This window comes from Natator depressus, chromosome 28 (genome assembly GCF_965152275.1).
Source record: "Natator depressus isolate rNatDep1 chromosome 28, rNatDep2.hap1, whole genome shotgun sequence".
Classification (NCBI taxonomy): Eukaryota; Metazoa; Chordata; order Testudines; family Cheloniidae; genus Natator; species Natator depressus.
In genome coordinates this window covers 12,944,967-12,967,964 of record NC_134261.1, presented here as the reverse complement: position 1 = coordinate 12,967,964, position 22,998 = coordinate 12,944,967, and the positions used below count along the sequence as shown (strand labels likewise).

The 22,998-nt window shown below is 47.1% G+C and overlaps 1 protein-coding gene across 2 annotated transcripts; it reads right to left on the bottom strand.

Moving 5' to 3' along the window:
- Positions 1 to 1,387: 1,387 nt before the first annotated feature.
- LOC141978906 (uncharacterized) lies at positions 1,388 to 22,335 on the bottom strand. Of its 2 annotated transcripts, none has more exons than XM_074941270.1 (5): positions 22,318 to 22,335; positions 14,582 to 14,668; positions 13,442 to 13,568; positions 9,173 to 9,286; positions 1,388 to 8,805 (listed from the first exon to the last, which is right to left on the bottom strand). In XM_074941270.1, exons 2-5 carry the CDS (start codon positions 14,651 to 14,653, stop codon positions 7,346 to 7,348), a joined length of 1,773 nt encoding a protein of 590 aa, XP_074797371.1. In that variant the 5' UTR covers positions 14,654 to 14,668; positions 22,318 to 22,335; the 3' UTR covers positions 1,388 to 7,345. The 2 variants fall into 2 exon arrangements, with proteins under 2 accessions (XP_074797371.1, XP_074797372.1); XM_074941271.1 differs by having other exon boundaries at positions 1,388 to 8,766; positions 22,318 to 22,334.
- Positions 22,336 to 22,998: the final 663 nt, after the last annotated feature.

The following is a 22,998-nucleotide window of genomic DNA, read 5'->3' as shown; positions in this document are numbered from 1 at the left end:
CATTTCCTTTGTTTGCCAGTACCTCTATGTTAGTAGCATCCAGCACTCCAACTTCTAATCCAGTTCCACCCAAAGCAGTTCAATACATTTCTTGGGAGCCTTTTCTTTAGGCTACCCACCCCTCCTGGCTGCCAGGCAAATCCAAGAACCATAACGAGAGTGATCAGTTGAGGTGAGCTATTACCAGCAGGAGAGGAAAAAAAAAAAACCCTTTTGTAGTGATAATCAAGATGGGCCATTTCCAGCAGTTGACAAGAACGTGTGAGGAACGGTACGGGAAAAAATAAACATGGGGAAATAGTTTTGCTTTGTGTAATGACACATCCACTCCTCGTCTTTTTTTCTCTCTCTCCTGCTGGTAATCGCTCACCTTACCTGACCACTCTCGTTACAGTGTGTATGGTAACACCCCTTGTTTCATGTTCTCTGTGTATATAAATCTCCCCACCGTATTTTCCACTGCGTGCATCCGATGAAGTGAGCTGTAGCTCACGAAAGCTTATGCTCAAATAAATTAGTTAGTCTCTAAGGTGCCACAAGTACTCCTTTTCCTTTTGCGGATACAGACTAACACGGCTGCTACTCTGAAACCTGTCATAGATTTTTTTGTCCGGTGGGTGGTGGTTGTGGTTAGGGGTTAGGGTTAGGGCACATCCTCACATTACCTCAATATTGGTGCTGCACATAAAAAAATTCATTCCACACGTGGATGGAAAAAATTAGAGGGAACATTGCGTGGTTAATACGTCTCCTCCCCCTCGCCCTCCAACACAGACACGGACCTTATTGAGACTTAGGAAGAGAAGTTCAAACAGCTCTCAGTGAACAATTTCCAATTCCTTGGAAAGCTGCCATGGGTGAGGAGCATGTATTCAGTGAGTTCATAGGGCAGAGTTTGAAGGCTATTAAGATTTGAGGAACGATTCTTCCTTGCATCGTCCCTGTGTGGCTTTCAGAAGTGTTCACACACTCATACCCACTGAGCCAATCTAATAGAACGGCTGGGAGGTCTCCACGTTAATAAAAAATGAACAAAAAAGAACAATAAGTTTCTAAGATTACAAGGGGTTGGATCTCTGCAGCTCTCAGCCTTTGGGTTCACATGGAGCAGGACCTTTAGCTGCAGTTAAGGAACCAGGTGTGCCACTATATGGAATATGAGTTACTATGTATCACATTGATACCAATATTCCAAACTTGCAATGAATCTTACAAGATACACCATGTAAAGTATTGGTGGGAAACTTATAATTGGCTAAATATGATAATAATGTTTATATGTGTGGTGGAAAATTAACCATGTGTTGTGTTTGGATCAGAACAAGCCTGAGGCTCCTTTATTGATTACAAGCGCAGGGGGGTAACAGCTCTGAGTAGCTGCCCCCCAATGCAAAGCACACACAGCTTTTTAAAGCTCAAAACCACAGACAAATTACACATACTTCCCTATTAATTACCTTATTTAGAATACATTGCAAAATTAACACTGGTCAAAAGCAACAACAAGCGTCTCCCCCACTAGGCCCTTCCTGTTATTCACTGTCTGTTCTTTTGCAGTCTGCGACCTTTCTAACACAACTGTTGCAGTTATATATTTCATAAGCTTGACTATTGCAAATTTGTTCTGTCTGGGGACTTCTCCATCCTGCCCCTTCATGCCCTTTCTGCACAGAAAACTATAGTTCCATTTTGGGGACTTTCCACTGTGACTTCTCCTACCTCTTAACCCACATAAGCAAGCAGGATCTCAGTTTACGGCCTGCAGGCAAGTTTGACCAAAGCCAGGGCCTTGACCTGAGTTTTATGTCCTGTTAATTTTCCCTCACATATGTATGTATCATCTTTGTATTGTGAGTTATAAATATGTGTGGCATATCTGTATATCAAACTTCTGCTGTTTCTGGGTGACAACCCCAGACAGATGGGCATCAGCACTAACTAGCCTGCTGAATGGCCCATCAAAGACAAAGAGCCCATTGAGAGAAGGCAGGGGTTACACCTATGAGGCAGCAGGACATGTAGGGCCATATCTGTGGACAAGGGACTCCAAGTGCTTTTCCTTGCCCATGTACTGTGAGCTTATGTTTGGGACACACAATGTACAAGCCACATGGCAAAGGGTATAAAAAGCAGCTGTGTCTTCTCCATTTTGTCTTCAATCCTGCTTCTTACCTCTGGAGCAACTGATCTACAGCCTGAAGCTCTGAACAAAGGACTGATAGACCCATCCAAGCTGTGGATGTGTTCCAGAAGGACTCTAAAAGCCAGCAAACTCACCAATGCTGGTAAGAACTTGATATATGGATTCTGAAGTGATATGTATGTATCTGACTGCTCTGACCAATTAAAAACTCCTTTTCCTTTTCTAATAAACCTTTAATTTTGGATACTAAAGGATTGGCTAGCAGCACGGTATTTTGGGTACTGAGCTGGTAATGTGATTGGCCCTTTAGGAATCAGAAGAACATTTTGTATAGTGAGCAGAGTTTTTAAATAACTTCTCACTCTACTGGACCTAGGTGCTGATTGGGAGCCAGAAAACTGGAGTGCAATAAAGGGAGTGGTTTTCTTTTTTTTCTTTAAGCTTCTTGATAGCCAGTGTGGGGGATCAGTTTGTGACTGGTTGGTGAATCTAAGTACGGTTTTAACTGCCAGTTCTGGGAGAATCTGCTCTCCTTTTGCATCCTGCCCTAACCGTGGGATTTTCAGTGTGGGCTACCCTAGCCACCTCCAGTCATACCAATTATGACATAGATGGTCCAGCACGTTGGGCTAGCAGGCTTTTTCAGGTACAGGGAGATTAGTGAAAGTTGCATAGCCTGTCGACATGCTTCATTCCTCAGAAGGGATCACTCCTGGGATCCTAGTCTCTCTTAGGTGGCGTACATAATATAAGAATGTAAGACTGGCTATACTGTGTCAGACCAATGGTCCATCTAGCCCAGTGTGCTGCCTGACAGTGACCAGTGCCAGATGCTTCAGAGGGAATGAGCTGAAAGGTGATGAACTTCCACCCTTACCTTTAAACTTTATTATTGTCGATTCCAGCTTATCCCGCCTTACCACACTTCCCCCGAGGTCTCTGGGCAAATCAGGTGTGAATCCCTCCTTCGATACAGACGTGTCCCAGTCCAGCTGAAGTGAGGCAGGCTTTGGGCCAATGTCAGTTTGGAAAAGGCCCGCTTCACCCAGCAGGTTTCTCCAAGTATCCATTGTTGTGAACCGCAAGAAGTGTGCACATGCGAACCCCAACTATATCAAACATGAGAGAAACAAAAGACCCGTTCTGGGGAGGTTTCCAGAGCCAGGCCTGAGGGATAAACAGCTGTGTTCTAACAGCTGGCCTCCTCAGCACCCATAAAAATAACTGGTTGCAAAAACAGAACAAAAACAAAATTAAAAAAAACAAACCAAACCAACCAACCACGAAAAGCTATCATCGTGCATCCATCACCATTTTAAATTCTGACATCTGCCCAATGGGACATCTTTGTTTTCAAACAGGAGACCTGGGGAACTCTATGGCTATTAGGTCAATGGAGTAAAAAGTTATACATCTTGTCTCAAGTAATTTTCCTCCCAACAGAAGATTTATTTTAAAGCTTATCAAAATAAATTCCATTTGAAAAATAAATAATTACAGTCTATACTGGGTCTCTATTCTCGTACATGCTATTTCTCTCACATATTCCCCCACTCTAATTCCTTTGGAGCGAGGTTTTAATTTCAGGATTAGCCACCATTTCCTATGTAGTAGGAGGGGGCAGGGAGAGAACAAGAAGGAAACTTTGAGTGTTACAATATAATTCAGGTTATCACATAATCTGCCTCTTACTTTACACTAATTAACTTCATGTTTAATTTCATTGTTGCTGGTAACAACTTATTCAACGATTACAAAATATAAACCGATAGGGCAGTTTTCTCTTAATTCCCATTTCCACCCAGTGAGGTTTGTGTGAAGTCACATTCTACCATAAGCTAGGAGCCTTCCATTTCTGAGAGTTCATTTCTCCCTGGGTCTTCTCCCATAAGTGTGGGTGGAAGGGGTCTCACACTAGGCAGGAAGATCACATCATGAGGAAAAACCACCTGTGCTCTATTTTCACACTTTCTAATCTTTCAAAGTAGCAGCAGGAGGAGAAATGATACAATTGCATTAGCCATAATAGCAAAACTAAGAGACCAAACCACAGATTCTGGACTTAGCATTCATGTATCCTGCAAAGTCTGACCTTGGAATCTGATACATTCCCTCATTGGCTACCATCATTTGCCCAGCATGGAAGTGCTTCTTGTCCAACAAGGCAGCCAGATTGGGACCCATAGGCATGGAATGGCTCGGAAGGAAGCTCCTCCACTCCTCTCTGTTTCTGGCAAGTCTTTCAATAGTTCCCCAGCTGTGCCCCAGGTTTTTCAGCTCAACTTCCACACCTCTTCGCTATGTTGTTTTTGGGCAGCCTCATTCTTGCTTGCATCAGGTGTCCATCTTATTGCTATTCTGGTGATGGAATCAGTTTCCTTCCAAAGCACATGGCCAATCTATCTCCAACGCCTCCTGGGAATGATGGTGCTCAGATCCTCTTGGCTGCACTGTGTCAATAGATCTTGGTTTGAGATTGTTCAAGGACTAAAGATATGGAGGATTTTTCTGAGCCAGGTTGTTTGGAATGAAGACAGTTTGGACATGTCATACTTTCTCATTCCCCTGCATTCTGCACTATAAAGTAAGGTTGAAAGTACACAGCTCTGATAGATATGGAGTTTGGTTTTGGTGTTGTATTTTGATAATTTCCAGACTGTATTTAAGCTCCTGAATGTGTTCCTGGCTTTCATGATTTTGTTCCGGATGTCCTGGCTTGCGCCACGGTCCTGCCTGATGTTGCTGCCCAAGTACGTGAATGTTTCTACATTGGTGAGAACATGATCCTCTATCCGTACTGGTGATGGTGAGGCAATATTAAAGGTCATGATATCCATCTTATTGTGGTTGATTTTCAGTCCAATTTCCTGGCTGAATGCATTGAGCCAAATTGTTTTTTCCTGTATACAGTGTTGGGTATGTGATAGGCGAGCAAGATGATCTGCAAAGTCCAGGTCTTCAAGGGATGAGAAGGTTAATGCCTTTTGGCATGTCTTCTGTTGTACATCACATTACCCAGTCGATGGCAATGTTGAAGAGGATTGCAGACATGACACACCCCTGACATATTCCTGTTTTGACTTCAAAACTGTGCTCACTGTGATCAACACTGCATGTAAAGTTGAAATAGTGAGGTATAACTCCCCCAAATATGCCCATTTCTTTCTTTAATCTGATGGCACGCATTTAAGTTAGGGAACAGATACAGGTGTGGCTCAGAATCCCTGTAAGACACCAAATGTCAGGTATCTGTTAAAAATAGGTACCTTTCTGCAGCTCTATCACATTCAACATGGATTTGATTTTCTATATATTTGCCATATATCCCATGGTGAGCTCAACTGAAATATCATCCATTTTATCTCTTTCTACCTAGACACGGATTGCATTTCCAAAATAATAGGCAAAATTCACCTGATTAAGGAGGAGAGATCTTCAGGAGCAGCCTCTTGCAGGGTGTGGGCCACCACTGCTTTGGGAGCCAAATGCCTGGGTGTTTTGCTTAGTTACAAGTCACTTACTAGGGAATCCTCTTCCCAGCCCTTTAAAAAAATATTGACTTAACCAACTGAACAACAGTGTGATTGCATGCAGCTATTTCCACAATTTGTGATTTGCTGTTTTTCACCATTTCAGAATGGAAATTAGAAGTGCTACTGTCTCCTTGGTAGCGTGTCCAACAGAGTGCAGTAGTCACTCCTGATGACCTAACTGCACTTGAGCTTCCCCCAGGGCACCCTGGAGGGGTGAGGGAAAGAAAAAAACATAAGAAGAAATGACTGTTTTAGCAAATGGTCTCTTATCTCAAAGTCCCAAGCAAATCTGAGTGACAGGCTTCCAAATAGAGTGAATATGCAATTATGTAACCAAATGGCATTCAGGAAAGAGAGAGAAACCTGCAACACTGAGGAGCGTAAGATATGCCTGTGGGAATTCTGTCTGCACGTGTACAGTGGTGCAGAATTCCTCCAGGAGTAATTAAGACACTTTCAGTTTCATATAAAATCACATTCCAGAGCAGGTTACATCTGATGACTCAAAATAAGAACAGAATCTTGCACTGCATTTTCCTCTGATGTATTCAAATCTTCTTCATGCAACATCACCTTATTATTATTATTATTAAGTCATGTTATTTACAAGACATTTCACATCACCCTAACAGGGAACAAACAGCCAACCTTCCCGTCTGTAAACAAAACTCCCAGATGAGCAGGGAAAAGTTCAGAAGCAGCTTTGCAAATAGATAGAAACAGGGATAGAATGAATACCCTGTGTTTGGGATCCACTCAGATTTCCCCTCCAGCTCTGTGACACTTGAGTCCCCAGCCCCAAGAAGACTGATTGAGACTCAAAGTGTGGTTCCTAGCACAGAGTGCAGGGAACACTGCATCATATGGCATGGGAGGTGGCGAGATAGCGTATGGGGAGGATAAACTCTATTGTGGTTGACACAGAAGCTAAAGCTACTGGGCTGAGGGAGCACAGTGATGGTGAGGGGGAAGCAGGAAATCCCTCTGATTCAGAGGGTAAATGACATTTTCCCCTAGCTCTGTTCCTGCTCTTTGTTATAGTTCAATATATTTCAAACGAGGAAAATGGTAGAAAAGATATCTGCTCTCCAACGCAACCCGAAGTAACATCAGAGCAACTGGGAAGGAGACAATTTGCCTCCAAAAGGGAGAAATAAATGACTAACAATTGCTTTGAAATGGGGGAACAGTATAACCGTGATACTCAGGGTTTGTTTAGACTAGGAAAAGTGATGGAGTTTAGGTCAGGTCAAGGGGAAAGCCAATGCCAACCACTGCACCTGGGCTGCATCTGCTCTACATCTAAAATTGTCTTTTCACACCAAGATCACTCACTTGAGAAGCCAACGCCATGTACAGCCCTAGTGGATGTAAGGCACGGGTAGATTTTGCCTCAGTGTAGCTTGTTCGGATCAAACCTTCCCCCCGCCCCCGTCTCCTGGGGCTGATGGACATTCTTGGCAGGAGAGAGAAACACTCCTACGACTCAAAAGGAAAGGAGCTGATAGAAAAGAATCACAGGACTGACCCCAAAGAAGGGTGAGCTGCACAAGGCAGAAGCAGGCGACTCATCTGGGAGAGCTGCGAGACCACGGTGAAGACGGTGCACAGATCACTATGTGGGAACTAGCAAATGGGATATTAAAAAAAAAACAACCTTTGGCCAGCCCTAGTCGAGGCATTTGTTATAGTACTGTGTCATGTGGCTTTTCTGATGTCTAGTAAGTGCTGAGCCCTGACTAAAGCTTTTCCCGCACTCAGCGCATGTGTAGGGCGTCTCTCCCGTGTGGAGTCGCTGATGTGTGATCAGGGCTGAGCTGTGACTGAAGCTTTTCCCGCACTCTGAGCACGTATAAGGTGTCTCTCCTGTGTGGATTCGCCAGTGTGTGATCAGGTTTGAGCTCTGATTGAAGCTTTTGCCGCACTCCGAGCACGTGTAGGGCGTCTCGCCGGTGTGGATTCTCCGGTGTCTAATAAGGGCTGAGCTGTGGCTGAAGCTTCTCCCACACTCAGAGCATCTGTAGGATGACATGCCGGTGTGGATTCTCTGATGCGTGATAAGGTTTGAGCTCCGATTGAAGCTCTTCCCACACTCAGGGCACGTGTAGGGCGTCTCGCCCGTGTGGATTCGCTGATGTGTGATGAGGGCTGAGCTATAACTGAAGCGTTTCCCGCATTCAGGGCACGTGTAGGGCATCTCTCCCGTGTGGATTCGCTGATGTGTGGTAAGGGCTGAGCGCTGATTGAAGCTTTTACCACACTCCGGGCACGTGTACGGAGTCTCCCCCGTGTGGATTCGTCGATGCCTAATAAGGTTCGCACTCTGACTGAAGCTTTTCCCACACTCAGAGCATGTGTAAGGCATCTCTCCAGTGTGGGTTCTCTGATGTGTGATAAGGGCTGAGCTATGACCAAAGCTCTTCCCACACTCAGAGCAGGAGTAGGGCGTCTCTCCCGTATGGATTCTCCGATGTCTAATAAGGGCTGAGCTACGATTGAAGCTTTTCCCGCACTCAGAGCAGGTGTAGGGCATCTCTCCCGTGTGGATTCTCTGATGTGTGATCAGGGCAGAGCTCTGACTGAAGCTTTTCCCGCACTCCAAGCATCTGTAGGGTGTCTCTCCTGTGTGAATTCTCCTGTGTGTGATAAGGTGTGAGCTCTGATTGAAGCTTTTCCCGCACTCCGAGCAGGTGTAGGGCGTCTCTCCCGTGTGGATTCTCCAATGTGTGATAAGGGCGGAGCTCTGACTAAAGCTTTTCCCGCACTCAGAGCACGTGTAAGGTCTCTCTTCTCTGTGCATTCGCTGATGTGTGAATAGGTCCGAGCTGACATTAAAGCTTTTCCCACTCTCATGGCATGTGTAGCGTGTCTCTTCCAAGTTGATTCTGTCGCGTGTAATAAGGTCTGAGTGGCTACTCAAGTTTTCCTCTGGCCTCTGCTGAATCTCACAGGCTTTTGATTTTTCTGGAAATGCACAACTCCCAGAAACATTCCCTTTGGATCTTCCTGATAACATCCCATGGGGTTCTACTTGCTCAGCATCTTCCTCCTGGGGTGTCTCCTTCTCATTCTCAGTCACCATCCCATCACCTGATGGGAGACAGAGAGAATCCAGACATAGGTCACTCCCTGTGCCGGAGAGAAAGGAAATCTCAGAGAATGTGAAACAATTGTGAAACAAACAAAAATATAAGCTGGAGAGGTCAAATCTATCAGGAGCTGATTTTCCCAAAACCCTTCACTGAAGGAGAGAGGAAGGGATCAGTTCTGGGTCTGCATCTCATCAGAACACTCAGGGGAAAGTGAGATCGGGGAGGGACCTGCTGCCAGTTGTCAGTCAGAATAGCTGGGAAGCCATGACTGACCTCTGCCACAATGATTCCACATCTGCAGGGAACAATCCTGAACTTGGAGAGCTCACAGGGTCTCTGTAGGGCATCCCAAATGTTTCCTGCATTCCCAAACAGTTTTTGAGTTGGTTTCACCAATTCCTCACCTGTGCAGAAAGCTCTCGGGAGCACTTCTTTCTCAGAGCCCCGGAGGTCTGGGACCCACGGCTCTTCCCCTCGTTCCAGCTGCGAGATCACATCAGGTTTGGAAACTGGAAACCCTACTCCAGGGAAAGAAAACAAGGGAGGTCAGTGGAATTTGTGGGATACTTGTCACAAAGAACATTCCATGGTTTTAACCCCAGCTCATTTTTAAGCAGTAACATCCCAAGGCCAGCTTCCTTGGCTCAAAGTAGCAGGAGAGATATTATTATTATAAATCATATTCATTACCTTAGTGCCTAAGGGCCAACTAACAGTGGGTCCCCATTGTTCTAGGCAAAGTACAAACACAGAATAGTAGATGGCCCATGGCCTGAAGAATTTACAATCTAAACAGACAAGACAGACACAGAATGGGGGAAGGGGCAGAACCCACAGCAGAGTGAACTCCATGAAGGCAGAGGGACAGATCTGATGAGCGCAGCACAGATCTTGAGACAGACCCCAGTGCTTTCTGGAAATTGCCACTATTACTGCATTTCCCCCCCAGAATGACTCTTCCTTTCTGGAATCATGTTTCATAACCAGAATTGTTGGTTAGAGGGTGGGTCGGCACACAAGGTACCAAATTCCCACCTCTATCACACACACACACGCTGCTCACAGCCCTTGGAGAGAAAGCAAAGCACTGGAGCTGGAGGTTAGTCCAGTGAACACCGTGGAGGACAAGCTGCAATCCTCAAACCCTGGTCAAGAAGGAGAGGCATGTGGGTCCCTGCCCTTAGAGAGGGGCTGGCTGGAGGCCTGATACCGGAGAGGGCATTCCTTGAGCCGACCATGGAGGCAGGTCAAAGGCTTAGCTACCTGTGATGGCGTGGACTGGACCCAGAAACCCCCGGCTGGAGGCCTCAGGGTCCTGACACACTCACCCCAGGAGCAATGGAATGGTCCTCCAAGCAGGCTAGAGTGGCTGCAGGGGAAGCAGCCAATCAGGGCCCAGGAGGGCCCCATATAAAGGAGCTACAGATCCAGAGACAGTGCAGTTCCTTGGAGGAGTGTGGCTGCTTGATGGAATGATAGCACAAAGGATGCTCCAGAGCTCGCTTGCTTGCTTGCTCAGTCTGAGCTTATAAGAATCCTGAGCTAAGGGTAAGATGTTGGTGAAGGCTGGGACCCAGAGTAGTGGGTGGGCCTGGGTCCCCCCCAATGGGCCACTGGGGAAGGGCCTACAACTGGACATCAATCAAGCCCCAGAAAGGTACTGAACTGTCAGGAGGCCCACCTGAAGACTTAGGCCAAAAGAGCCTAAGAGAGCAAAACCACTGTCCCCAGGGAAGAAGTCCTAGGGGCATGGCTTGATGGCAGGTCTGAGACTGGTTTAAAGACAGGACACACCAAACTAGAGGGGGTACTTGTGAGAAGCGGGTGCTGACCCCATTACATTACCCTGGAACTGTGACATCACAAAAGCACATTTTGGGGAATTAGGAAATCTAGTGACTCAGGTGTAAGGGGAGGAAGAATTAAACTCCACCAGTGCGTGGAGAAGGCTGGGGAATTAAACACTAAAATTCAGAAGCAAGAGCCTGTAATTTCTCCAGAAAAGGAGAATGTCAGAAACAGGAACTGGGCCATGTGACCTTGAGCGAGACAGGCTCAAAGATTCAAGGAGCCTGGAGGGCAGACAGCTTGTGGTGGCTGCTGCAGATGGGGAGAACAAGACTCTCCCCAAGCATACTCCCATTGACCCTGACCTGATTTAATGACCTATGACCCAGTCTTATGTCTTGTGGGCGATGTTATGCTAGCTAGAGGGAAAATGACCTAATCAGAGAATGGTTTATTAGCTTGCAACATGGGTGGAGGGCAAGGATGTGAACATAAATGGGTTATTCAGTTTGCTACAGTTAAGGGCCTATTCTATTAGGCTGAGGCTTTGTGGGAGGAGTTATGCTAAAATCTGGGATTTAGCTGAATGGGCTTATGGAGAGAATCCCAAGTCAGATTTTACACCCTCATTTTGAGAGACTAATGAGTTACCACAAACAGGTGCAATACGCCACAGGATTCTGAAAGAAGGAAGTTTGGGGTGGGCTTTAGCAATTAGGTTGCTATGTGGTATCTCGGCAGTTGGACTGCATTCATATATTGGAATTATTAATAAATAAGTGGTGTAAATCACGAGTGTTAATGCTTGATGCTTAATTATGGACTTTCCAGAGGCCACATATGGGCAGAGGCAGCTATTGACATTCTTGTAATCTGGGTAAAGGAGGACACATGATATATATCCATACTATTATCATAGGGAAGGGGATAAAATACCTCACCCGGTTACCATTTTTGCAGGTTTGTTGGGTCCCTGGGACAGTGTAAACTGAATCAGCACCTCCCTTTTGTTGGGCTCACCTGCCCTTTGATCTTTGTTTACAATAGCGTCCATACATTGTAAGTATACACAATGCAAGACAAGTATGAACAATGCAGGACCTTTTTTACTACACTTACCTTATTCTAATAGTTATGTGTATTGATCCTTGCTTATTATATCAATTATAGCTGTTTAAATTAAATTTTCTGTATAAGTTGCACCAATATTTCGACTGCAGAATTAACTTTGAGTAGCCACCTACAAGGGCAAGTTATACAAGGCTTGGGCAGGGATTTGGGGTTAAAGGTCTGGGATCCCCCACAGCTCTACATCCCCCCAAACCTCTCCTCCCTCCCACTGACCCACCCAGCCCATTTCCTAGCTGCCCTTCATCCACACTCCCCTCTCCTTCTTCCCATTACTCTCAGCTGGTACCACATCCCAGTACCCTGGGAACTTCTTGTTCTCTCCTCGTCTCTCACTACCTCATCCCTCCCTGCTGCTTCTGAGCTCTAACCCTGCACACACCCTCCCCACGTCCTGGCACCCCAGAATTATCTGCTTCCCCCCTTCTCCTCCCCTCCCATGGCTCTGTTCTCCCTTTTCCCTTCACGCTCTCCTATCAAAAGAGGAGCTCATGTGACTGTCACAGAAGCCATGCATGAGTCATACACCTATTTACTCAACTTAATTCAGAATTGTACGGACAGCATATTTTAGTTATTAATGTAATTTTAATGCATCCAGTAAGAATATTTTAAAGTGACTGACAGAACCAACAAATGCAAATGTCCAAAAAATTATACTAGTGGGTGGGAGATAAGGCCAAAAAGGGTGGGCAAGGAAACTTGTCAAAACTTGTTTGATTACTCCTGGGGGAACTTGCATCAGTGAGTGTGCACAGAATTCCTGCCCCCACATCCAGATTTCTTTGCTTACCTGCAGAAAAATGACTTTTGATGAGGAAGCAAAGGGAAGCTGCAAGAGCGGTCACGCGCCTACTCCCTGGCAGTGCAGATAGGTCAGTCTAGACACCCAGAGCAGCTGGTAGAGAAGTAAATCACTGCCTTGGCATGGAGGGCTGGGTAGGTGGGGGTGGTGTGTGTGTGTGTGTGTGTGAGAAATTCACTATTGCAGCATGCTTGGCATGGAGTAGGGGGCTTGGAGTATTTCTGAAGCGGTAGGTGTGGGGGCAGGCTCTGCCTCAGGCAGAGGAGAATGTAGCAGCCTGTCTGCTCGGTGAATTCTTCCCATTGTTCTTAGTGAATTCCCCCAGGAGTATAAAACAGGTGTAAAAATTTTAAGGCTCCTTTACCTTGCCAGAGTGGTGCAAAGGAACCTTATTCTAAAGGACAGTATGGCCTTATAAATGTTCTTGGTGTGTTAGTGATTAGGACTGGTCTGAATTTTTTTGGACCAAAAAAAATTCCTATCAAAATGTGCTCCATGAACTGTTTTCTATTCTCTTTTGGAGATGGTCAGTAGCCAGTATAAATCGTTCTTCATGTTCTAGGATGTAACGCTGAGCGTAGGGCTTCATATATTTGTTGACTAATAATTAGAAGTAAAGGGTCAATAGTAGCTACTATTAGACTGAGGGGGTTTGGTGATTTTTTTTTTTTTTTTCTCCAATGCTCCCCAGTCCCATTCTCCATCCATTGTATTGCAGTTTAAATAAATTATCAAAATAATTGAAACTAGCTGGATTATATTGCATTATTGACAAATATGCAGAATTTTGACAAATTTTTAAAATATTGTGCACCAAACTTTTAATATTTTGGTGCAGAATTTTAATTTTGGGCACAATTCCCCCAGGAGTAGCATAAGTAACAGTATGAAATTACTACTCGGGGTCTTCAGAGATGACACACCTAATAACCAAGGGGACAGGACTCCTTACCCAGCAAGGCCACCGTCTCATAGTTCTCCTGCATGACGTCTCTGTAGAGGGCTCTCTGAGTGGGGTCCAGCAGAGCCCACTCCCCCTTGGTGAAATACACAGCCACCTCCTCGAAAGTCACCGGCCCCTGAAAGAACAAGAGTCCCTCACTCAGTACCTGTTCCAGTCACAGCCCCGCTATTCATGGGAGAGCAGGGCCATGTAAATAGAAGCTTAGATAATAGAGTGTACTTTGGAGCAGTCATCTGGAGCTATCCTTGGAGAGAAATCTTTACTCCCCAGCAGGGAGGCATTTGGCCAGTACTGACCCATCGTTGATTATTCAATACCATCCCAGAATTGGGATGTTCTAAACCTATTGTTTATGTCTGTGTGCTTAAATCTAATAAAATGCAGTGGTAGACATGAGCAGGCTTACTTGCATTACTCCTTGATCAGAGAGAATTGCTGTGTTCCCATTGATTTATTCCTGACTGCCTGGAGTGACATAGTTAAGGAGTTTCTGAAAACCCCAGGTAACGATAAAGTTAAGAGTATTGTTGTACTATCCTGAGACTTCTGTAAGACATCTGACTTGGTTCAGTACAATATCTTGATTAAACAATTAGAATGATACAAAATAAACACTGCATACATTAAATAGATTAAAAGCTGGCTAACTGATAGATCTCGAACTGCGATTCTAAATGGGGAATCCTGATCAAGTTGATGTATTCTAGTGGTTTCCTACAGGGATTGGTTCTTGGCCCTGTGCTAGTTCAGTCTTATCAATGACCTAGAAGAGAAGATAAAATCATCACTGATAAAGTTTGCAGTTGTCCCAAAGATTGGGCAGTAAGTAATGAAGTGTCCGTCGGTTCAGGCTCCAGCACTGGGAGTCTGGGAAGTTTTCCCAGCCCTGCACAAGGGGTTATTTACTCTTCAACAAAGAGGGGAAGTTCCACTCCTAACTCCTATTCCTTGAAACTAGGCCCCAGATTACACAAGTCTCAGCAAGTTTGTCACATCCTGTCCCCTCCCTTTCTCCACCCTAGATATTTCCTGCCTCCCACTACCTCTAGCAGCTCCCACCCTCCTATGCATTTACTGCTCCTCTCCCTCCAACCAGAACCCACCACCAGCTCCCTGATAATCCCTTACCTGAGCCAGCTCCATTGCAGCCATTTCTTTCCCCCTGGGAGGATGGGATGATCTGGAGTGAAACGGGGACATTATTCTCCAGCCTGCCTGGGCGAGAAGGGCAATGTGAGAATTCAGACGGGTGTTTTGTCCATTCCATAAGCAGATTTTTTGCACCCCCCCCAGGATTTTTCCCTGCTAATGGACATTCTAGGTTCTGCCACATTGTGAAGCACAGAGTGACCTTATTCCAGTACAAGCCTAGCCCCCTCCCACTAGCGTGAAACTCCGAGACATGGTGAACCCCTCCCATTAACAGGGATCCTGTCATAAATATAAAGGGAAGGGTAACCACCTTTCTGTGTACAGTGCTATAAAATCCCTCCTGGCCAGAGGCAATGTCCTTTCATCTATAAAGCTTTAAGAAGCTAAAGGTAACCTCGTTGGCACCTGACCCAAAATGACCAACGAGGGGACAAGATACTTTCAAATCTGGAGCGGGGAGGGGGCGGATAGAGGAAAAAGGGGTCTGTCTGTCTGTGATGGTTTTGCTGGGAACAGATCAGATATGCAAGCCTTGCAATTCCTGTTAAATTAGTAAGTAATCTAGCTAGAAAATGCATTAGATTTTTCTTTTGTTTAATGGCTGGTAAAATAAGTTGTGCTGAAGGGAATGTATATTCCTGTTTTTGTGTCTTCTTGTAACTTAAGGTTTTGCCTAGAGGGATTCTCTATGTTTTGAATCTGATTACCCTGTAAGGTATCTACCATCCTGATTTTACAGAGGTGATTCTTTTTACTTTAATTAAAATTCTTCTTTTAAGAACCTGATTTTTCATTGTTAACATCCAAGGATTTGGGTCTGTGTTCACCGGTACCAATTGGTGAGGATTATTATCAAGCCTTCCCCAGGAAAGGGGGTGCAGGTCTTGGGGGGGGGGGGGGGGAAATATATTTTGGGGGAAGACATCTCCAAGTGGTCTCTTTCCCTGTTCTTTGTTCACCACGCTTGGTGGTGGCAGCATATGGTTCAAGGACAAGGCAAAGTTTGTACCTTGGGGAAGTTTTTAACCTAAGCTGGTAAGAATAAGCTTAGGGGGTCTTTCATGCAGGTCCCCACATCTGTACCCTAGAGTTCAGAGTGGGGAAGGAACCTTGACAGGTCCTGACCCAGATGTGGCAGTAATAGCAGAAGCCAAGACTGTGGGGGCTGAGTCCCGCCTGTCAAGTCTGAAGGTGGTAGAGCACCCCTTTAGGAGAGTCCCTTGCTTCCTGCTGGCAACATGCACAGCTCAGTGCAGACTGGATACAGACTGGAAGCTCAAGGTACACATGCACCTCATTCCTTTCATCGCACACATGGGGGGGACTCAGACCCAGATCTCCTCATATCACAATCACACCCTCCACAAGTTGCTCTGACTAACACCTCTCTCAATCGGTGCAGCTACACCTAATATAGTGAGTACAGAGAGGATGCCCAGTGGCTGTTGCCAGCTCCAGGGGGCAGAGTTAAGGTTGCACTGGCATGCACATTAGCTCTGTATTTCCAAGTTTTTGGAGGTTTGACTTTTGCTGAACTTGACATTGTGGCAGGGCCCAACATACTGCTGGGCAACTTTAACTCTGAATTAATGAAGGCATCAGTGACTAGATGAATGTTCAGTAAATACCCAGAAAGTGATGGCTCCCCATCCCTACCTGCCATTCACACAGGCAGCAAAGCCCTGGGCAAGGCAACTTTCAGAGGCCAAGAGAAGGGGATAGAGCTTAGAGTTTCTCTGCCAGCCAGGAAGGGGTAGCAGCAAGGGAAGGTTGGTAGTTGGAGGGGTCAAGAGATTTGAGTCCTGCTGTGGGGGGTAGAAGCAGCTGGGGCTGGGCAGTCTCCATGGGGGACACATGCTCCTCCTCTGCCCCTTCCACACTCTGTTGCTGGCAGAGAACAGCCACCCTGCTCCTGGTCCCAGAGGCAGCTGTGTCTCCAGGCTGTCCCAAACTGCACCCACTAACTCTCTTCCCATTTGGGAAGAGACTCGGGTCAATAATTTCCCACCCAGGCAAGGACAAATCCTGCTGATAAAATGGGTGGGGAAACACCCCAAATCTAAGGAGGTTTTAAACAAAGGTTGGCGCTTTAGAGAGAAGGGGACAAAAATCAGTGGAGGAGAGAAGAGAAATAGTGAATTAAAATCATCCTATGGGGGAGCAGCAACTGCTCAGTCTTGCATTTTACCAAGAGCTCACACGTTGCACAAACATCCCCTCCCGTCTCATCCCCTTATGAGTATGAGTCCCAGAGCTCCTCCTCTCTGATGCACACAGGCATCCACTCCCGTTAGTGCTGGGGGAAACGCAGTCCACCTCCAGCAGTGAACCCTAATTGCCCCGTCATATGGGGCAGTCCCAGCTGAGAGGGAGGTGACTGGGAGGAGGTACAAAGGGAAAAGGAGTGAGACTGAAAATTGTTGGCACCAGATTAGTCCCAGGATATTAGAGGTAACTTTTTCCAATTGGTCCTAAAAGAAATTCCCTCATCCACCTTGTCTCCAAGAGATCTGAAAGTGGCAGAAGGAGACAAACAGGAAGACCGAGCGCAGGACTCTAAACCAAACATTTTCAACCCCCTGGAAGAAATTAATTTCCCATCTGCCCATTCCTCTCACAGCAGCAAGGGGAGACTGCAGCCAGCCCCTGAGGATCCTTCCCTACCCTGGTGTGTGAAGGATCCTTGTCCCTTAGGTTCCACAGTGGCTAAAGGAGTTTACTAGTACTCCCGCCCCAGACTCCCGGGGGCAGCCAGGGATAATTAGTGGGTTATGGGAATTAGAAGATGGAAAATTCATTAACAATGATGATATTTGTGTTTGTTATTAAATCCCTAGACACCCACCAATCCCGGTCCTTCTTCTGATGAGCTATAAATACCTAAGGGACTCAGCTACTGATCCTGCAGTGAGTTCCTGCCCCTCCCTACTTTCTATAGCAGTACTTGTAAGAAGAGGCCAGGGAAAAATGTTAATACTTTGAACCAAAATCCAGAAGCTGCTGAGTATGCACAAGTTAAAATGAAACCAAGGTCCCGTCGCTCCAAGGACCTGGCCCCTCGTGCAAAATTATAGACACTTCCCAGAAATCTGAAATGGGCCACTTCAAAACTGAGAGAACATTATTTATCTATTGCCTTCTGTGAATTCTGGAGAATTCTCTGCACCTTGAAATCTTTAAACCCTGATTTGAGGACTTCAGTAGCTCAGACATAGGTGAGAGGTTTATCACAGGAGTGGGTGGGTGGGATTCTGTGGCCTGCGTTGTGCAGGAGGTCAGACTAGATCATAATGGTCCCTTCTGACCTTAATATCCATGAATTACCAATAAAAGAAACAACCCAGTGAAGGTGATACAAGATTTTTTCCCTCAGGGTATGTCTTTACAAATTGGTATAATCTAATCTGGGGCTTTATACAGTAAAATGCCTTATTCATAGCCCTATGGCGATTGCCTGGTGTCACTACAGGGCAGAATTAAGGCTGGGTTCCTTAGCTGTGAATTTCCATCCCCTAGCATACTGCGATTGCTGTTTGGCTGGCTTTGCTGAATCCATTTTGTCCATTTTTTATTAATAATTTTAACTGATATCAGTGTATATATTTTAAACCCTTTCTTCCATTTCAGTGTTCAGCGCTGTGGGAAGTTATCGGGGGTGGCCAGACAATAACTGATTTGATTAAATGCTGAGATTCAAAGAAGCTAGATCTTTAGAGCTGTTCAAACAAATTGTCAATGTCACATGCAAAATATACAGTGTAAATATCCTTCAATCAAATTCCACTTACTCCAGCAGCATTTGTCACTTTGCCTATATACATATTTTTTTCATCTGTGTTTGCATGTGCAGTGAACTTGACATTTACTGATTAAAAACCCAACCCTTTCAAGACTACTTTTAAGTAATGAAATACTTTAATTATTTCACTTCCTAGACTGTGATGCCTGCTTTGAGGATAATTACACCCTCCCTGGGATGTATTTTACTCTCAGTAGCGTAACCCCATCGTGATGTAGCTCCTGTCTGGGAGCTCTGCTGAGGCCAGTGGCATTATGATCAGAAGGGGACACTCTCACACATGAGCAGAGACACATGGGGGAGGGTGGAAGATGAGGTAACATGGAGACTACCAGGGTTGAACATGGCCCTACAGAGCGTGGGGAGCAAACTCCCTCTCAGTCTCTCCTCTCTCCCACCTCCCAGAGTCAGTAACTCTGATAAATCGTTCCCTGAAATCTAAATCCCCCCAGTATGTGAGAGAGTGATTAACGCAGGTGCCTTAGGGGCTGCAGCGCCAACCCCCTGCCTGGACGAGGGGGACGAAGAACTGCAGTAGAAATGGGTTAGGCTAGGAGAGGGCACAGCTGATGTGGGACTGGGAGCTGAGTTGACCAATAGGCCAGAACTCATGGGGGGTTGGGACAAGAAGTCAACAGGACTGGGTAGAGGCACTTCTGTTTATTTTCCCCGTTTACCATCCTGACATGTATTTAATTTAGAAACTTTTCCTTCACATTTAAACACACTGGAGCGAAGCTCTGAGGCATTTCCACATACAGTGGTACAGTTTTAATTAGGTGCTCAATCAGATGCTTTTGCAACAGAAAGCAGGCAGTAACTGACATGCATTCATTAATTAACTTGACTGGTGCTGTGCATCAAATTTCAAAAAAAAAACCCAAAACAGATGGTGGGTGTGAGTGTAAAAATATCAGGCATTAAGAGATGGAAATTAGACGCCAGTTCATATCTTGCATGCTTATCTCATAATCGTAATTACATACTTTTAAGCGACTGAATAGTAACACCATGTTTTAATAGCATTAGAGTCTATTTGCATAATTGTTTGCAAGATTTCTTTGGATATTGTCTGACATCAGTCTTCTCCTTTTGAGATCAGTAAATACAATCCAGCACCCCACTCCTGAAAGACTGGAAGCCCTGGCCAGTGACGTGCTCCCTAGAGAGCACACGCCTGACGAGCCCTAATGTTAGGATATAGACATTCAGGCCTGTCTGTAAAGGCCTAGACTCTAAGAATTTAGATGTATTCTTATCACTTGGCTAGTTATAGAGGTATAAAAAGAATCAATCACTGTCTGCCAGTGTAAGGGCCTTCTCTTACTGAGACAGTCGGAGGCCCTGTTCTTGGGCTAAGGCCTTTGGCTAAGCAACAGAGGCAGCCATAAGATGGGAAGCAACCGGTCACCTCCTCCCATTCCAAACTAGTCGCATCGAAAGGAGGTGCTATGGGGCTGTTAGGCATTATCAGGACAGGACTGTATCCTATCGCCTCCAGAGAAAGGGAAGTGCCTAGAAGATGTAAAAGGAAACTTAGTTTGATAGCATCCTGTCTGGCAAGAACTCACTTATCCATAGCTGGGATGTGAAATCCTCATTTCTGTGTTTGTTCTATCACTGTAGTCCCCATTTCCCCATTGTTTGTCTGTATAATCTCTGTCTGGTTCTGTGATTGTTTCTCTCTGCTGTATAATTAATTTTGCTGGGTGTAAACCAAGGTGGTAGGATATAATTGGTTAAATCATATTATGATATGTTAGGATTGGTTACTTAAATTTCAGTAAAATGATTGGTTAAGGTATAGCTAAGCAGAACTATATAGTAAAACTTGAGTCTGCAGTCAATCAGGAGGTGGGTGGGTGGGAGAAAGGGGAACAGGGACACAGGTGTAGGGCTCTGTGGTGTCAGAGCTGGGAAGGGGGACACTAAGAAAGGAAACTGGAATCATGCTTGCTGGAAGTTCACCCCTCTCCCCAGCCCTGGATCTGCTGCAGCAGGGAGAGAGACGTTTCCCCCCCCCCCCCCGCCCCAAGCCCTGGAGCTATCACAGTGGGGAGAGGCGCCTACCCCCAACCCAGATGCTGCTGGAGGGGAGGGGGGGAGTCTGAACCCCCAGCCAGAGCCCTCACCCCACCCCCCTGCATCCCAACCCTCTACCCTGGCCCTTTGTCCCCTCCCACACTCTGAACCCCTCAGCCCCACCCCACCACACATCACCTCCATATTGAGTCACAACAAAATTCATTCCACATATGCATGGGTGGGGGGCGGAGTGAGAGGGAACATCAAAAGAGGGTCTGTGATGCCCTTGGGGGTCTCTGCAGCAAGAATGAGTGCCCCAACTTGGCCAAGGTCTGTGCAGCACCCAGCACACTGGGGGCCCTCAGCTCAGTCCACGTCAGAGCCACGTTTAGTACGATAGGAGCCCTGACCTCAGTCACAGTTTGTGCCACACTTCTCACAATGGGGACCCAGCTCTTGGTCAGGGTCTGTGCAGAGCCTTCCACAACGGGGGGGCCTGACCTCTGAGGTCTGCGCCATCTCCAGCACATCAGGGGCCCAGGTCTCTGTCCGGGTTTGTACAGGGAGGGATGGGGGGAGATAAAGGGCCTGATCTGGGGGAAGGGTTGGAATTCCAGGCATCAGATTGGGGAGGGCTGGGAGCAGAGGTAACCCTGCAACCTTCGAGATGGAGAGACGCAGGCAACAGGTTCCCTCCAAAAAGGTAGACGAGGTTGTGATTGAAACCCATGAGGAGCACCTCCGAACATGTGAGGATTTTTAAAAAAAATCCGATATGGATAATATGGGAAATGGTAACATCTGATTTTTGAGATCTGTGTTTAGTAAGAAAAAGGAAAGGCTGCGAATATGGGGAATTTTAGCATCCTATCACAAGCTAGAGGAAAGTGGGGAAAAGTTTGAGGGATTTTCTAGCAGTAGTGGGCACAAGGGAAAGAGGTAAAATTTGAATGGATTTCAGGTCAAGCTTTTGATAGCTAGAGCGAAAAGAGGAAAATTCGCAAGGCTTTTATAGCAATCAGTATTCAAGAAGTGGAGGAAAGGGCAACACCTGAGAAGGGTCGATGTTCTCAGATAATTAGATGGGGAAAATCTCCAGGGACACTAAATCAGTCAGACACCTGGAGAGAAGTGGGAAGATTTTTGTTTTTCAAGAATTTGATATCCGTATTTCAGAACTGAGGAGAAAAACGGGGCACAAACTAAATATTTGCCAATATAAGAGAAGTGCCAATACCAGGGGATATTTTATGTCCCCATTCAACAGCTCAAGAGAGAAGAGGGGAAAGTTGAGGGGACTAAACAGTGATATTCAATCAATAACCGATTCTTCTGGCCTGACCTTCACGTGGCCGGCCGGGAGCCCTGGGTGATGTGGCTCTCAGTGGGGCTGGAGTCAGAAGCCCAATGGCTGTGGGGCAGGGCTGGCACGGGGGGGTCTGGGAATAGGACTAGCAGGCCGGGGGGGGGAAGAGGGAGGCTGCTGGGTTGGGCGTGGGGGGGGGGGGGGAGTAGCTGGGACTGGGAAACCTCAGCTGGGCCCTCTCCAGGGGGGGCGCTTGCTCCACCCTCCCCTTCCTGGGCCTTTCCAGGCCCTGTTGCAGAGAGTGGGGGGCCCCCCCCGAGGTCCCTGTGTCTCGGGGCTCTGCCCATTAACCCTCTTCCCGTTTCAGAAATCACTCGGGGGAACGATTCCCACCCAAACAAGGACAAATCACTGCAGGTAAAAATGGGGGGGGGGGAACCCCAGTGGGGGCTGGTCCCCCTCCCTCTGGGACCCCCCCCAGGGCAGAGCCTGGCCGGGCTGGGGGGCGTTGGGCTCCTGCTGTCCCCCCCCCACCAGACACGGGGCAGAGTCACCGCCCGCCCCCGGGGCTCGCTCCGGTACCTGGAGGCTGCAGCGCCGCGGCGGGGCGGGCGGAGTCCGGGGCGGCCCCAGGGCGGCTCCAGCGGGAGCGGGGCCCGGCCCCGGGCGGGGCGGGGGGGTTAAGGAAGGTCCCCCCCCGGCACAGACCCTTCTGCTCACAGCCGCCGGCTGCAGCGGGGCATTTCCAGGGGCAGGAGCTGATCGCACGCACGGTCCTTCCTCCTTTGTTCTCCCGGCCCCCCCGGCTCTCGGCCCCTCCCAGCCGGGCTGAGCCTGCAACCTGCGGGGGGGGGAGCGCCCTGGAAAGCCCCAGGTGTGGTGGGAAATGTAGTTTCTCTGGGCTCCGCCTCTGCGCATGTAGGATTGTCCCCCCCCTTCCCCCCCAGCTCCCCACACTGCGAGCTGCGCATGCCAAGAGAGATTGGGACGGGGGGGGGCAGGTCACATCTCTTATTGAGCCAGCCTCTGTTGGCCAGAGACCAGCTTCCCAGCCCCACACAACTCTGCTCCGGCTCTGGGGGAGGCTTAGGGTCACCAGGCAGCAAATGCGAAGAATCGGGACACGGGGGTGCGTGTCTGTGTGTGTAACAGGAGCCTGTATAGGAAAGACCCCGAGATTGGGACTGTCCCTATAAAATCAGAACATCTGGTCACCCTAGGAAGGCTCCCGCACAAGCCGGGCAGCGCAGCGGTGGCCCAGGG

What these genes read in the sequence shown, in the direction of transcription:
- LOC141978906 (XM_074941270.1), bottom strand. Translation starts at nt 14,653, where the DNA reads ATGTCCCCGTTTCACTCCAGATCATCCCATCCTCCCAGGGGGAAAGAA. An exon ending in TGAGACGGTGGCCTTGCTGG is followed by an intron (nt 9,287 to 13,441) that starts GTAAGGAGTCCT and finishes TCCCTGGAGTAG; the next exon opens with GGTTTCCAGTTTCCAAACCT. An exon ending in CCCGAGAGCTTTCTGCACAG is followed by an intron (nt 8,806 to 9,172) that starts GTGAGGAATTGG and finishes TCTCCGGCACAG; the next exon opens with GGAGTGACCTATGTCTGGAT.